At 39.8% G+C, this 15,114-nt stretch overlaps 1 protein-coding gene across 1 annotated transcript in view; it reads left to right on the forward strand.

The window, feature by feature from the left end:
- ephb4a (eph receptor B4a) overlaps positions 1-13,298 on the forward strand; it is a 51,594-nt gene extending 38,296 nt beyond the window's left edge. The window contains exons 6-17 of the mRNA XM_059351239.1: positions 1,488-1,823; positions 1,910-2,034; positions 2,994-3,159; positions 3,449-3,548; positions 4,818-4,882; positions 5,049-5,162; positions 5,486-5,733; positions 5,811-6,026; positions 6,945-7,094; positions 7,442-7,635; positions 8,053-8,211; positions 10,283-13,298. Of these exons, the coding sequence (XP_059207222.1) occupies positions 1,488-1,823; positions 1,910-2,034; positions 2,994-3,159; positions 3,449-3,548; positions 4,818-4,882; positions 5,049-5,162; positions 5,486-5,733; positions 5,811-6,026; positions 6,945-7,094; positions 7,442-7,635; positions 8,053-8,211; positions 10,283-10,391 (1,982 nt within the window). The 3' untranslated portion in view covers positions 10,392-13,298. The remainder of the gene's footprint in view (positions 1-1,487; positions 1,824-1,909; positions 2,035-2,993; positions 3,160-3,448; positions 3,549-4,817; positions 4,883-5,048; positions 5,163-5,485; positions 5,734-5,810; positions 6,027-6,944; positions 7,095-7,441; positions 7,636-8,052; positions 8,212-10,282) is intronic.
- Positions 13,299-15,114: the final 1,816 nt, after the last annotated feature.

Here is a 15,114-nt window from a genome sequence, read left to right on the forward strand (position 1 = left end):
TCTCTGCTGCTGTTTCTCTTTTCCCCCGGTGTCATTTAGCCAGAACTCCTCTTAATCTGCTTTGTGTCCTTTGTCCCCCTGCTGCCCATTCACATGCACATCCTTTGTGACAGGTTGTTGGGGGGGTAGGGCTTCCCACTCCAAAGAGGAGTAGGCATTGATGGTCTCAAGTGACACCTCCATGCGGATTCAGGAATTTCAATTCAGCCACATGTTAGATGTGTGAATGGGAGGGACTTTTTAATTAGGTGCAGTCTTTTGGGGCCATAAAGAGGATGTGAACTAATGTGAAACACAGTCTGGATGTTGACGGTTCCTGTCCTCTGCAGGTGTGATATCAATACCGACCAGAATTAACATCCAATTTCTACTATTACTGATTATTTTAATTACAAAGGATTTATCTTAATTATTCATCACCTAATTAGGCCATTCCTTTAATGTGTTCGGGAGTGCTCGTGCAATTCAGCATATCACTTAATTTTTTCAATTTGTATGCAAAATTGCAAACGAACTGTGCCATCTGTATATCACGCCGACCTTTCCCCTGAAAATAAGTGTTTTTACGTTATGGTGACAGCTTTGGTGATTTTAATAAATTGGATTCTGATTGTTTGGTCGTTAAAAACGGATCACCTCTGAAATATTCTCAAAGTTCAGGATTCATTCGCACCAAGGTTGCCTATGTTGCTGCCCCACTTGGGCTCCCAGTGAGAACACTATTAGCACTTAGGTTAGCTGCAGGCTCAGTGACAAAGCTTTGTCTCCTTGGCAGGAGCAGAGACTCATTCACAGTGGCTGAGTGGTACTGCTGTTTAGTTATGCTTGGCTTGAGGCAACAGCTATCTTCTTACAATTTTCAGACTGCGATCATTACCATCCAGTTTTAGACAAACGTAATTGCATCAGTTAAATTCTGCAACACATATGCTCCCGCTGTGACGCAAAGCCACTGCAGGAGCATTGTTCTGCTTCGTGACTACATGTGCAGACTGAATAAAATGTGTTCAGCGCATAGGGGAAAAACGTAACAAATGGTCTGTGTGGGTCATGGAAAGGTAAGGCGGCAGTAAAGTGACGCAGAAGAGATTAGTCTGATATGATTTTTATACACTATGACTGCCTCAGGGCTAACCAATACAATTTATTACAATGTGATAATATATGTTGGATGACTGCTGGTGCTTTCTGAAGAGTCACAAGAAGAGACCAGCTTCAGACCAGCATTTAAATAAATAGTTTGACATTTCTGGAAGATTTCTTTAGTATGCCTAGGAATCAATACCTCTGTCATGCATGTGAAAAAAAATATAAAATATCCTGGAAATGGGGACAGAGCTTGCCTGGTTTCGTCTAAAGCTAAAAAGAAAATCCACCTACCTTCACCTCTGAAGCTCACTTATGAACATGCTATATCTCATTTGTTTAATCCCCATGGAAAAATGAGTGTAAAAATGGAAATTTGTGTAATTTTTTTCTCACTGTAGGACCTCCCTCGGCTCCACGCAGCATCGTCACCCAGATCAACTACACCACGATCAGTCTGGAGTGGAACGAGCCCCTGGACAACGGCGGCAGACTAGACCAGAGCTACGCCGTCAGGTGCTTCGTCTGCAGGCCGCCCAAAGGCCAGTGCCTCTCCTGCGGGGACAGCGTCAGCTACCGGCCCGCGCAGCACGGCCTGCTGGGTCGTAGGGTGGAGGTGTGGGGCCTGCTGCCTCACACCACTTACACTTTCACCATCCAGTCCCTCAACGGGGTGTCTGATGTCAGCGGCAAAGACCCCGCCAGCGAGAGTGTCAATATCACCACAAACCATGACGGTAAGAGAGGTGACGGGGAAGAGTTAGGAAGGTAAAAATAGTCAGAAATCCGTGTGGTATTTATAATTCTTCTGCCATCTGTGCAGTGCCATCGCTGGTGTCTGTGATTCGGAAGAGTGACTCCACAGAGAGCAGCCTGACTCTGCACTGGTCAGTCCCCGCTCAGCCCCACTACACCATCCTGCAGTATCAGCTACGCTACTGTGAGAAGGTGAGAGCCCCCTGGCAGCAGCTCTCAACTGTCTGGCTTAAAGGTCACACTCTATTCAGGTTTTATGGTTTTATTTTCAGGCGAATTCACCTCAGGATTAAAAAAAGACATGCAATATTTTCAAAGGAATGTTCACAGGGTGGCACAGTGGCTTATGTCTGCTTCACACTACACAACTTTAACCCCTCTAACCCTCAAGCTGTCTTTTTATTTGCTCATTTTACATTTTACTCACTGTGGCCTTGTAATATAGTCTAAATCCTGCAGCAGGGTGAACAAGTCAAAAATGTCTTTCGTACAGAGTAACACACACACACACACACACACACACACACACACACACAAAAAGAAGAATTTCTCTGGGAAATAATGTTTTTAAATCTGGAATAAAATGGATTTTATATATACAACATTTTTCCATGTGCCCACAGGTGTCATAAATGTTGGGGGAAAAATAATATTATTTACCGTACATATTGAATTATTAGAATTTTTTCAACCTCTACTTACAACCTCTCCTGTCCTCTCCTCTCTGATCTGTGTAAACAGATTTTCAGTGAATATTTGTCACGTGACCGTTTGTCAGAATCAATCATGACTTCACAGTGTCACAGAGGAGCAGAATTTAATGTTTCTAACAGGATCTAGTTATTACAAACCGTTTATTTTTGGCAACGTTTTAAATGAGACATGTGGAATAAAGTGATTTTGACAGAAATATCACAATTTTAAGCTTTGTTTTTGTGATCATCACACATGACTCATCAGAAAGGTTAAAGTCTAACATTATTCAGTTTTTGTCGATGATAAATGGTGTAATTTGACTTTTTTCATCAACTTGAATTCCTACAGATGACCCTTTTAAGCTTTTTTTTAGCAATCTTTTTTTTTAAATTCCCACATTCATCTCCTTCGTTTTCTAACTTATTCCTGCTTTATGCTCACTTTTCAACCTTTAGGAACGACGCAGTGAAGATCAGTGCCACTACACAGAAAGTGACAAAAACCAGGCGGTGCTGACGGACCTCCGCAGGGCCACTCAGTACGAGGTGCAGGTTCGGGCGCGCACCATGGCCGGTTTTGGCAGCTTCAGTCCTGCAGCCCTCTTCCGCACGCTGCCTGATGGTAATTTTGCCCCTGAAGAGGGAGTTTCACACACATTTTTTTTCTTCTTTCACACATTTTTTTCATTTCCATCGGGAAGGTTTTTCAGATTCTTTTAAGTCGCTGCACAATTTCTTGTTGAATGGATGCCTTGCCTGTGCCCTTGCATCGAGTTAGTGTCCTTGTATTGAGCCTCTTTAATATTATAAATTCCTGTCATGTTCTTTCTTTCCTTCTCATACTTTTCTTCAACCTCCTGTCATGGCTTCTGTCATTACATTACACTCTGTCATTCTGTCTTCTCTCTCAGGTCACGACTCTGCCGCCCAGTTCTTAGTACCTGGCATCCTTATTGCTGTTGGGATGCTGCTGCTTGTCACTTTTGTCTTAGTGGCCGCCTACTGCATACGGTGAGAACAACGGAGAGGGGAAGAAGGCAGCGAAAAAGACAGATTTGGATGGGAAAAAAGCTGACAGAATAACAGGAAACGGGGGAAAAAGTGGCAGATCGAAATCCAATAACAACCATGACCCCAATTTTACAGTTTTGCACCACTTTGTTCTTCTGTTTATATAAATCATATCTTATCAACAGTGGATTTGCACTCTGTTACCCACACCATTTTTTCTGCGTGAGGCAGTTCACACACAAAGCAATGCTCATGAAGTCTTTTGCTTACCCAGCTAAAAGTTATCCTGCTCATTAGAACGTTTTCCTTAGGCTTCATTGTTTGAGTAAATAGTGTTGGATGCCATCACAGGGAGAAAGTGTGTGTACGTGTGTGTGTGTGAGAGTGAGAGAGAGAGAGAGAGAGAGAGAGAGAGAGAGAGAGAGATGACGATAGAGGTAGAGGGCAGGGAGAGACAGGATGCAGGCGTCCCAACCCTGTTTCCACAGGACAGGAGAACAATAGCTGTGACCTTGTGACACACACACACACACTTACACACACACAAACCAGTGGCTGAGGCCCAGATCTGCCACTAACCGAGGGTGGTGCATTATTGCTATTTTAGGCTTATGAGGTGGGAGCAGGAGAGGAATGGAGGAAGGCAGGGATCCAGTAGCTACAGGGCTGTTACAGTCTTGCAGGGATGAGTTTGCAGCAGCAGAATTATAATGGAGCTGCTTGTGTCAAAGAGCGAAACCATAAGAGAGTTGGCTCAGGTATCCACCGTTACCACAAACCACCGCTTGAGATGGTTGAGGTTCGTTTTACGGTCGACAAAAAGCCGTAAAACAAAGCCGAGCCAAGATGAGAAATGATGGAGGTGTTTTTGGACCAGAGAGACTCTGTATCTCTGCTGGCTGGAGGGTTTTGGCCTATAGCTGAACTGACCTCTGACCTCTCTATAGATGTAGAATATTCCCAGTTAGGATCAATAAATTATCATATTTTGTTATGCTTGCTTGCATGCTAGAAATTTTCAACATCAATAAAAATTATGTGGGATGTGGGATTTTTGTTTGGCTCATTTTTTCTTTTTTTCTTTTAGTCACAGAGGCATCTTATTCCTGTCATTGCGTGTGAACAGTCACAGTGTAGGACCAGGTGTTTGCAGAACATAAGGGCTGATAACACATTAGGAATGCTTGCCAGATAAAACTCTATTCGTCAGATAACTGGGCTGCCAATCCTAATCTTATTTTATTCATCCTGATGTCTTTCAACCTGCAGCAGACACAGCCGAGTGAAGGATCCAGAGATAGGCGACAAAAACAGCCAGTACCTTGTCGGCCAAGGTAACGGATCAAAGACACACACGCACACACACACACACACACACACACAAACAAACCTCGGTTGTTATTGAAAAGTCATGCATATCAAGAAAATCATTTTGAATGTGACCTGGCTCAACATTTCTTCTTTTCCTTTCCCACGACTCTGTTTGTCTTTCTTTGGCAGGGGTCAAGGTTTATATCGACCCCTTCACCTATGAGGACCCTAATGAGGCCGTGCGAGAATTTGCCAAGGAAATTGATGTTTCCTTTGTCAAGATCGAGGAGGTTATCGGTGCCGGTAAGCCCCAGCTCTCGTTATTTGTACTTTATTTTCCCTGCACTCACAGACTTTTCTAAGTGTCCTCATTCGACATGACATTATTAAGAATATATCCAATTTACCAAGTTAAATTGATTTTTAAAACCATTGTCTGTATTCCCTTTATCTGACAAAATTCAATATTGCTGCGTCAATAAAGCAATTAACTGATAAATATGTTAGTTTTATTACCAGCCCTTATTCAATCCGAGGGCACCGCTAGCTGCAGGCAAGCTGTAGGTTAGTCTTCTTCCTAATATGGTGGGAAAAAACAGCCCTAATGTGTGTTTATGTGTCTGCAGGAGAGTTTGGGGAGGTGTGTCGAGGCCGGCTGAAGATCCCGGGGAAAAAAGAAAACTACGTAGCAATTAAGACACTAAAGGGAGGCTACACTGACAAGCAGAGACGGGACTTCCTGTCCGAAGCGTCAATCATGGGTCAATTCCAGCACCCCAACATCATCCACCTGGAGGGGATCATCACTGCCAGCTGTCCAGTCATGATCCTCACAGAGTTCATGGAGAACGGAGCTCTGGACTCTTTTCTACGAGTAAGGAAAATACACACTGAAACACACACTGGAACACTTCAATCGTTCTCCAGCTGAACTGTTTTTCTCCTCCGTAGCTGAACGACAGCCAGTTCACTCCCATCCAGCTGGTGGGGATGCTGCGCGGCATCGCCTCCGGCATGAAGTACCTGGCAGAGATGAGCTACGTCCACCGAGACCTGGCTGCCCGCAATATCCTGATCAACAGCAACCTTGTGTGCAAGGTGTCCGACTTCGGCTTGTCGCGCTTCCTGCAGGAGAACTCCTCTGACCCGACCTACACCAGCTCTCTGGTGAGATGACGCTCCTCTTCACATGATGCTCAAAAAAATCTCTTTCATTAAATTGGATCTGAACATTTGGAGAAATTGGCAGCCATTTTTTGGTCTTTGGCAACCAGTTTTACCATATAAAAATAAGGACAGCAAACAGCGAAGCATGCACCCCAAAATACATTTAATTTAATATTAGTTGCATTTGTGATATTTAAATATTGCCAGAAGCAGATAACACATGTGCGCAGGCTTCTGTTTTAAGAGACAATGGGGGAAATAATTAAGTTGGTGGACTGTGGGGACAAAAGTTTGTTTTAACTGTAAACGGTGGTGAAATGTAACATTTAACAGTACATTTAATGAAGTAATGTACTTTGATGCTGATGCTTTTGTACTTTTACTTAAGTAAGTTTTGAAATCAGGACTATTACTTGTAGTGGAGTAATTTCACAGTGTGCTATTAGTACTTTTACTTAAGTAAAATTAAGTTAAATCTGAATACTTTTTCCACCTTCCACTTAATTACTGGAAATATACTGTAAGTGAACTACACATTTTTGGCACACGAAAGCTGATGCAGACAAAGGTAGTTGAACCCAGACATCTGCCTGTCATATGGTATTTATACTGCTACATTTCTAGAATATAATCATATTCATAATATTAATTCTAAACTAAAAATCACTGCAATAATCCAAAAACAGTCATATTGAGGCTTCAGCAGGTGAATGCATGTTTGGGACAATGATTTGACAATTTTTTTTTTATTATTGTTTTACCTCAAATCCGCCATACTGATGCATGCATTGTTTGCATTGCAAAAGTTTATTTTTGCCTCTACAAGTTGGAAGTTGCTTCTTAACTTTCCTTGTCAGAGCCCTGTCTGACCGTGTTTATTTGAAGTTTTGCACTGCTGACTGTTTCTTTTCTGTACAGGGAGGTAAGATCCCAATCCGCTGGACAGCACCGGAGGCGATAGCCTTCAGAAAGTTTACCTCAGCCTCAGATGTGTGGAGCTATGGCATTGTCATGTGGGAAGTCATGTCTTTTGGAGAGAGACCATACTGGGACATGAGCAACCAGGATGTAAGTTTGAGGACCATTCCGGACAATGACTAAGGTTTTCTTTGGGACAGTGCAAACCAAGCTAAAAAAAAAAATAGATGTAACCTTTGCTCTCTGAAAAAAAGAACAGTCTGAACTTTTTAGATAACCAATAAAGTGTATAGAGTGTGTATGATTAGTTGCTTAACGATAAGACTGCCAAGCAGCACTGTTGTACAGAGCAAATTTAAGTTCAGGATCTCCTAACTTTTTCTTCTTTCCTCTGCATCATTCATTTTTTTCTTCCTGTTTGCATCCTCCAAGCAGCTCAAAGTTTATTGAAATATCATTAAGCTGATGCATTGGTTTGACATTTTTCCTCCTCTCAGGTAATCAATGCCATAGAGCAGGACTACCGGCTGCCACCGCCCCCTGACTGCCCCACCCACCTGCACCAGCTGATGCTGGACTGCTGGCAGAAGGACCGCTCGGCGCGCCCCCGATTCGCGGACCTGGTCAGCGCTCTGGACAAACTGATCCGCAACCCCGCCTCGCTGAAAATAGTGGCTCAAGAAGGAGCGGGGTGAGTGCAAGATGTGTTTAAGTGATTGACAGAAAAAAAACTGCCTGATTAGGTCACAATGGCGGCAAATAACCAGCTTAGGAATGAAGAGAGAAAAGGAAGCATGTCAGGCATTTCTCTTTTAGTGTCCATTGTAACAGTCACAGGACAGTCACTGTCCTCCTCCTGCCCAATCTTATGCACCACCCGAATGTCCTGCTGTGGCCTGTCAGCTACTTGCTGTGCCTATTTCCCTTCCTCCACATTCTGCCTGTCAGCTGGTCCCATACAGACGCGGACACTCCACCCCTGACAAATCCCATTGTTTGTCCCTGTCAGTCACTCGGCCTCAGATTATACCTTTGCATGTCGGCTGGAATGTTGCTGCAGGACATTTATAAGCTCCTTCTTCTGTTGTTTCTCCACTCTGTCCTGCAGGCCGTCCTACCCCCTGCTGGACCAGCGTGCACCTTTATCCCTGTCGTCGTGCGCTTCAGTGGGGGAATGGCTGAGGGCCATCAAAATGGAGCGCTATGAAGACAGCTTCCTGCAGGCCGGCTTCAACTCCGTGGACCAGCTGGCCCAAATCACCACGCAGTCAGTTCCTATCTCCATCTTTTCTTATCTAAACTGACCCATTTTTACTTTTAAATGCATGCTACAAGGTTAACTTTGTAGCTTTTAGTTATGACCACAATTTAACTCTTTCTTTCCAAGGTCTTTTTTTCATTAATTGTCATAATTGTAACTACCTGGATGAAAACAAATGATCACAGAAAAAAAAATGATGGACAAAAAAATGTGTTTACCTGGAAAGTGCCAGGGAAAAGCAAAGCAAAAATAAAAAAACTAAACTAAACACAAATAATAATAAATATAGAAATAATAGAAATAAAGTACACATATGAATAAATAAGACAGGGGAAAGAGATACATAAATAATAATAATAGTGGAGAAGACAAGAAAAAAGCATTTCTTATAGTTACTTAAAGTTTTTTTTTTATTTAAGTGAGCAAGATTTTCATGACTGAAACATTTTCTTAATCTCCATGACGTCTGTGCCTCTTTTTTTATTTCTATCCATCCTGTTTTTCGTTGTTGTTGTTTTTTCACAAAAATGATGATGTCTGATCATTGTCATTCCAGATCATTGATAATTAATGTTGTAAAAAAAATAAAGGATCTCATTCTAAATAAAGTAGATCCACTTTCATCACTGATACTGGGTGACCAGACTCTGGAGACAGTTTGGCATCAATGTGTGCTCCCATATACTTAAAACAGTCAACAGAGTTTGTACAGACATTGTTGATTTTATTTGTAAGAAAGCTAGTCACAGACAGGGGTCTAACTCAGTCTTGACGTTTTTAGAGAAAGTATATATCAGCCTGATGGAGAGCTTCCTTGTTTTTAAAGACTGTACGGTATGGGCCCTAAGCTGAGCAGGATTGTTACAAGACAGCAGGGGAGATAGTCGGCTGCCAACAGAAGCCCTTACATGACCTCCACAGATCAGCTGTACACAGGAAGGTGCTGTCAATCATCAATGACAAAACACATCCCCTTCACCCTGAGTTTGAGTTGACCCCCTCATGGTAACGCAACAGAAATCTCCTGGTAAAGAAAATGATCTACAAGCTTTATTTTATCCTAAATGTAATAAATCTGGACAACAAGCTACAATAAATATGAGCGCGTAGGCTAAGTTTGTTGGTAAGTTATCCCACAAAATCAGTGGTGGAATGTAACTAACTACATTTACGCAAGTACTGTTTTTACAATTTCACATTTTTTTTTTAGAATATTGTGACTTTATTCTTCTACTCTACACTACGTTTAGCTGCTAGCTTTATTTACTTTTCAGTTACCGTTAATAGTACTTTTACTTTTGATACTTCTAGTACATTTTGATGCTGATACTTCTGTACTTTTAGTTCAGTAAGTTTTAAATGCTGGACTTTTACTTGTAGGGGACTAATTCTGCAGTGTGGTATTAGTACTTTTAATTAAGGAGGCGATTTTTAATAAGTTTCACACAAAATGTTGTTGCATTTGGACCATTGTGGGAGGGGAGGTGGATGCACAAACGCAGGGCTTTGACACAATTTGATTTTAAGCCTTACCTGTTAACTCTTTACTTGCCTTAAACAAGTGTTTTTGTTGACTAACTTGAAGTACTGCTGCATCAACATGTTTAATACAGCGATCATTGAAATAGTCACTTTTTCCAAGCTTAAACTAAATAAATTTAAGAAAATATTGCAGAAATGCAAAGTATATATTTCCCCAAAACGCCCTTGTTTTGTTTAAATATTTTTCCATATGAATGCAGGTCTAGTAGTATATATGTATGGGTATGTCTACATGTTAGATTTTTATATTTTTATCCTCTTCTAAAACAAAACACCCCATGTTCTATTATTTACATTATTTCATAGGATATTATACGAACTGTTTCACAAAAGTTTTCATAAAAACACCATACGAACTCATTCATTAGAATAATTTGGGTATGAATACAGCGACTGTTGTTCAGTTGAGATATTTCTGTTCTGTTAATGTGATATTTTTATCTGTGGACATGTTTTGTGTTTTTCTTTTTCTTTGGTGGGACCAAAGACAATTAATATTCTTATCTAATTAGGGATTTTTCTCGTCTATGTTCAGGGATCTGCTGCACATGGGAGTGACTTTGGCCGGGCACCAGAGGAAAATCCTCTCCAGCATCCAGACTATGACCTTTCGGAACAAGAGCACGGCAACTGTGACCTTCTAGCTCACCTGTCTGCTAACCTGGACGTGAAAACACCAGCACACAAGTGCAGCAGATGTACTGAGAGCTCTCCGGATCCTCTCCTGTGACCCATTTTAAACACGGACTCCAACGGAGATTGGCAGAATATACTAATGACCAGAAAAAAAGGAAAATAAACAACTAATGATGACTTTCCCCATCGGGATGAGAGAGTCGTCCAGAGACAGACGAGTCCCTGTCGCCCGCAGAGACCAGAGGATGGCGTTTGTGTGGATTCTGCCTCATTTTTACAGTTTGTGCTCATTGTTTTTTATATCTAACTGAAGTTAGGACCCAATTAATGTGCTAAAACCAGGAGGAGAGACGGATCAGAATTTACATTTTGGAAGCTGGTTTGTTATCCCAGTAAAAAAAAAAAAAAAAAAAAAGCCACCAAAAGAGACGAAATCCGGTGCCAATCCAAGTTTCATATTGTTGTGTAATTATGAATGAGAACTGCTTTCACCCTAAATCTATCTGGATTACATTACTGCAAAGACATTTTTCACATCAAGACTGAGCATTTTAACTGTTGGATTTTACTTTTTCTGTTTGAGTTCAACATTACCTCCTCTTTACTCAGGTGTGATGTGTAATGCAAACTTTGGAGAGCGCTGTACTCATCCTAATCAGACATTTTTCATTTTTTTCAAGTCTCTCTCTGCTCGCCGGCTCCGTGAGAAGAGACACGCAGAGACATATCAGCACTTTTGTCATTTCAGAGTGAATTGTAATCCGCAGTAACTCCATGTGTTGCTCTTGAGACGCTGTTGGTTGTTTCTACTGCCTCTGTTCCTCCTGGCAGCTCAGTTTTTCTTTTTTTCATAAGCAGACTAAACAAGGACCAAGTGGACTGAGAGACCAGAGAACACTGTAGAATTTCTTTTTAGAAAATTCACCAAGGAAGCTATCTGGCCTGAAACTTGTTTTTCTTGATATTACTGATGCATTTTTAATTCTCTTATGCTGTATTCTCCATCTTCCAGTGCCATTCAGTCGTCTATGTGGACTAAAATGCCAATTTTATAAAAGCAGAAATATCTCATGAGTGATCTTGTCTCATTAAAATGTACCTCAAAGGGTTACTTTGACATTTTGAAGTTGAGTGTATTATGTTCCTTCATGCTGGTTGTGCAGTGTGCAAAATGGTTTCTGCCTTTAAATGAAAGCTACACATAAATTCATAATAATAGCACTGAAAACGTACAGCTTCCAGCTAAGCTAACACGCTAGCATAAAGTATCCACAGGTTTCAGGGTGGGATCTAAGCTGCTGTTTGATTGGCATAGTGAATTATTTCCTTTAAGATCCTGGTTGCTCTTTTTCCCCCCAAAGCTTAAAAAATATCAACATTTTGCATCGAAAAACCATGTAGAGCTAACATGCTAGCATACATTATCTTCTGGTTTCAGGGTGGAATGCTAACACTGCTAAGCTGCTGCTCGATTAGCAAAGTTAATTATTTTCTTTCAGATTCTGGTTGCTGTTTTTTACGGAAGAGGATTAGGGCCAGGAGGAAAAAAAATAATTATGCAATAAGAGATTTTTTTTTAAATAGTTTAGAATAATGCCAACTTTTTTAGTTTGGTAAAGCAGACTGTAAGCTACAACCTGATATTCCTCAATATGTCTAATATATTCACATGAATGACATAAAAGCAGATTTTCCCAAAACAATAGTTGTGGTAGCTACTACCAAGAATATCTATATTTATGTGTCAGGGGATTTTAGTACTACTCCACCCTTAAATATCGTGGTTGTAGCTCATTTTTTACATTGATGAAAATCAGGTTGTAGCTTGCAGTCTACCGTGTTGCAGTGTTTCTCTGAAACAATGTTCCTCTGACTTATTGACACAGGAATCAACCAATCTGTGAATACTCTCCAACTTTACCGAACATAAAAAGTTGACCTTATTCTCAAACTATATAATGAAAAATCCTCATTATTTTTTTTCCTCCTACCATTCCCCAATCATCTTCTGTAGATTTTGCCCCAAAGCTTAAAAAATTCTTATCACTTTACATAGGAAACCATACGGAGCTAACGTGCTAGCTTGCAGCCAGCAGTATTCTCTGGTTTCAGGGTGATAATATTGTCGAGCTGGTGGTTGATGAGCTGAGTATCCCCTCACACATTATTACAAGTGGTTGTTGAAGAACAATAACAGACTGGAGTTCAAAATGTCAAAGTATTTGCTCAAAGACTTTGCATCTCACGAAGGATAATGCCAGTCTTTTTGACATTTAGGTCGTGCATAATATCCCTTCAGTGAATCAGTGAAATGAAGTTTAAACAGCTACTTAAACATATTGTGTTGAATGCAAAATGCTATGATTGCTTTTTCTTAATGCCTTCGTGCCATAGAGCCCATTTATGAAAGTTTTTTTTCTGTATTCATTTTTGTTAAATTTATTTTTTTTCTCAATTGGCAGTTTCCTCCTTTTTGGACATTAACATGGCGTTTTTTAAATATGTGATAATTATTGTTTCAAGAGGTTTAAAGTGTAATTCATACGCATTCAAAGTCCATTCAAATGTGATGATTAAAAGTGAGGTAGAGACTTTAATATGTGGTGTCACTGGGCAAAAATATAATAACCTGTCAGCACATTGTAATTGAAGCAGTCTGAGAGAAAACTAGACTTCCTCGCTTTTATTTAACCTGCATTTATCTTCGGCCCTAATCAGAAACACTGGTATTGTCATGCAAGAGTCTGAGAGACCCTTTAAGGATTATGGGAAGTGTGGTCTTCATATTGAAGATCTCAATAAAATCAAACTTTGAAATAATGAATAGATAAAGTATGTTTTGATTACTGTCCTGTGTGTAGGCTAATCTGTATTCAGTATTCATAATAAAGATGCACACCAGTGTTTACCAACAAGTACCGACTCATTTTTCTACTTAATAAAAATAATACTATACAATAACGTCCTATTTTCAAAAGTTTTTTTAGTCAGTATGGCGTTTTCTCCATTTTTGGACATACTATGATACGGTGATTTATTGTATTTTTTGGACATACTATTACCATCAACATACTATTCTATGGCATTTTTAAGCATTTTTGGTCAAACTACAGTTTGACGGTTTTTAGACATTTTATTATGTAGTGGGGTTTTTTGTTTTGTTTTTGGACATATGACAGTTATCATCATCAACATATTCTAAAGCTTTTCTTTTTTCCCAAACCTTTTTTTTTTACATTGTTCGACATACTATAGTATGGCAGGGTTTGTCTGTTTTTTCTTGGGCCATCCTATAACATGCTGTTATTTTGATATTTTTGGACATACAATACTATGACAACGATCAACTTACAATTCTATGATATTTTTTGGATCTTTTGGACAAACTACACTATGACTGTTTTTGACATTTTTCAACATACTGTACTATAACCATGGTAAATGTAAAATTTTACGGAATTCTGAACAGAAAAGTTCTGCTTTTGAAATATAATTTAGGTTTAACTTTAATGGGGATAATATACTTAAAGTAAAGTAAGTAAAAGTACTCGCTCATGAAAAATGGAAAAATTACTTAATCAAAATAATTCTGTTAATAATCAACTATTTGATGAATCGGCTAATAATTTCAGCTGTGCTTGTAAACCTATATAATGAAGGGTAGTTTAATCTATCACACAGGAGTAAAAAAAAAAAGCCTTAAAAATTTGGAAAATGCTTTATTTTAATCAGAATGTTTTCAAGATGAGGGATATGTATGTATGTATATACTCCTTGAAAAAAATACTTGATTCTTAATATAATCTGGTGTTAAATCTTTTCATCTCCATCACCAAAAAAATAAATCAAAGTCACCATGAAATGCTGGTTAAAAAAAACAAAGTATCACATCTGGGTATAAACAAATGTTTGCATTCATAGTAACAACCTGGATGTGAAGATAAAGGCCTCAAGAGTCAAGAGAGAGGAAATATTTCATATTTCAATATTTCACAAGTGCTTGAATGTCACTGTTATAAAGCTGTACGAACCCATCATGTTTTAAAAACTGTTCATATGGTTGGTGTGCAATTATATTAATATTCAACTCTGAAATGTAGGGTGCCTGAAAGGCGAAGTGCAGCACTTGAGTAAATGTAAAGTTATATTCCACTCCTGTTAACGTGTCTGGCGATCTCGGTAGAAAATTAAAGTGACTGTGACTTTAAGTGGAGCATGAGTATTGCACAAACATAAGTGGATGTTATTGTAAATATGCCAAAGGATTCTTCTGAAAGTGAAAATCCACATAATTTACCTGCCTGTGTCCCTGTGACCCAGCTGAAACTCAAAGCAAAGCAGCTGCACCTTTAAACACAAAACACACTGCTGCTTCTGGCTTTACCCTTTCTATTCTCTAATTGAGTTGTATCCCGGTGCTCACACATGTGAAGAAAATAAATTGTTCTCTGTTTTTATCTTTCGTTGGATAATGTTTTTCGTCTGAACTGTCTCCGATGATAGAAATGTGTAGTAAAACGTCTAATGGGTTGTGTTTTTTCTGTCTTCTTTGTTACTCTTGTTGCAAACATGCCTCTCATCTACCCCGCCGAGCTGTTTTTAATAATGAGAGAGGAACAGGAGACTGCGAGAGCGAGAATTGAGTCTCACTCCTCCTATATTTCCCCACTTTGCCTTCTGTTTCTCCAGAGAGCCTTTACCCCTCGAGGGCTGGAAGCTTGTCCTCTCCTA

The sequence above is a fragment of the Centropristis striata genome, chromosome 15 (genome assembly GCF_030273125.1).
Source record: "Centropristis striata isolate RG_2023a ecotype Rhode Island chromosome 15, C.striata_1.0, whole genome shotgun sequence".
In the NCBI taxonomy this organism is placed as follows: Eukaryota; Metazoa; Chordata; class Actinopteri; order Perciformes; family Serranidae; genus Centropristis; species Centropristis striata.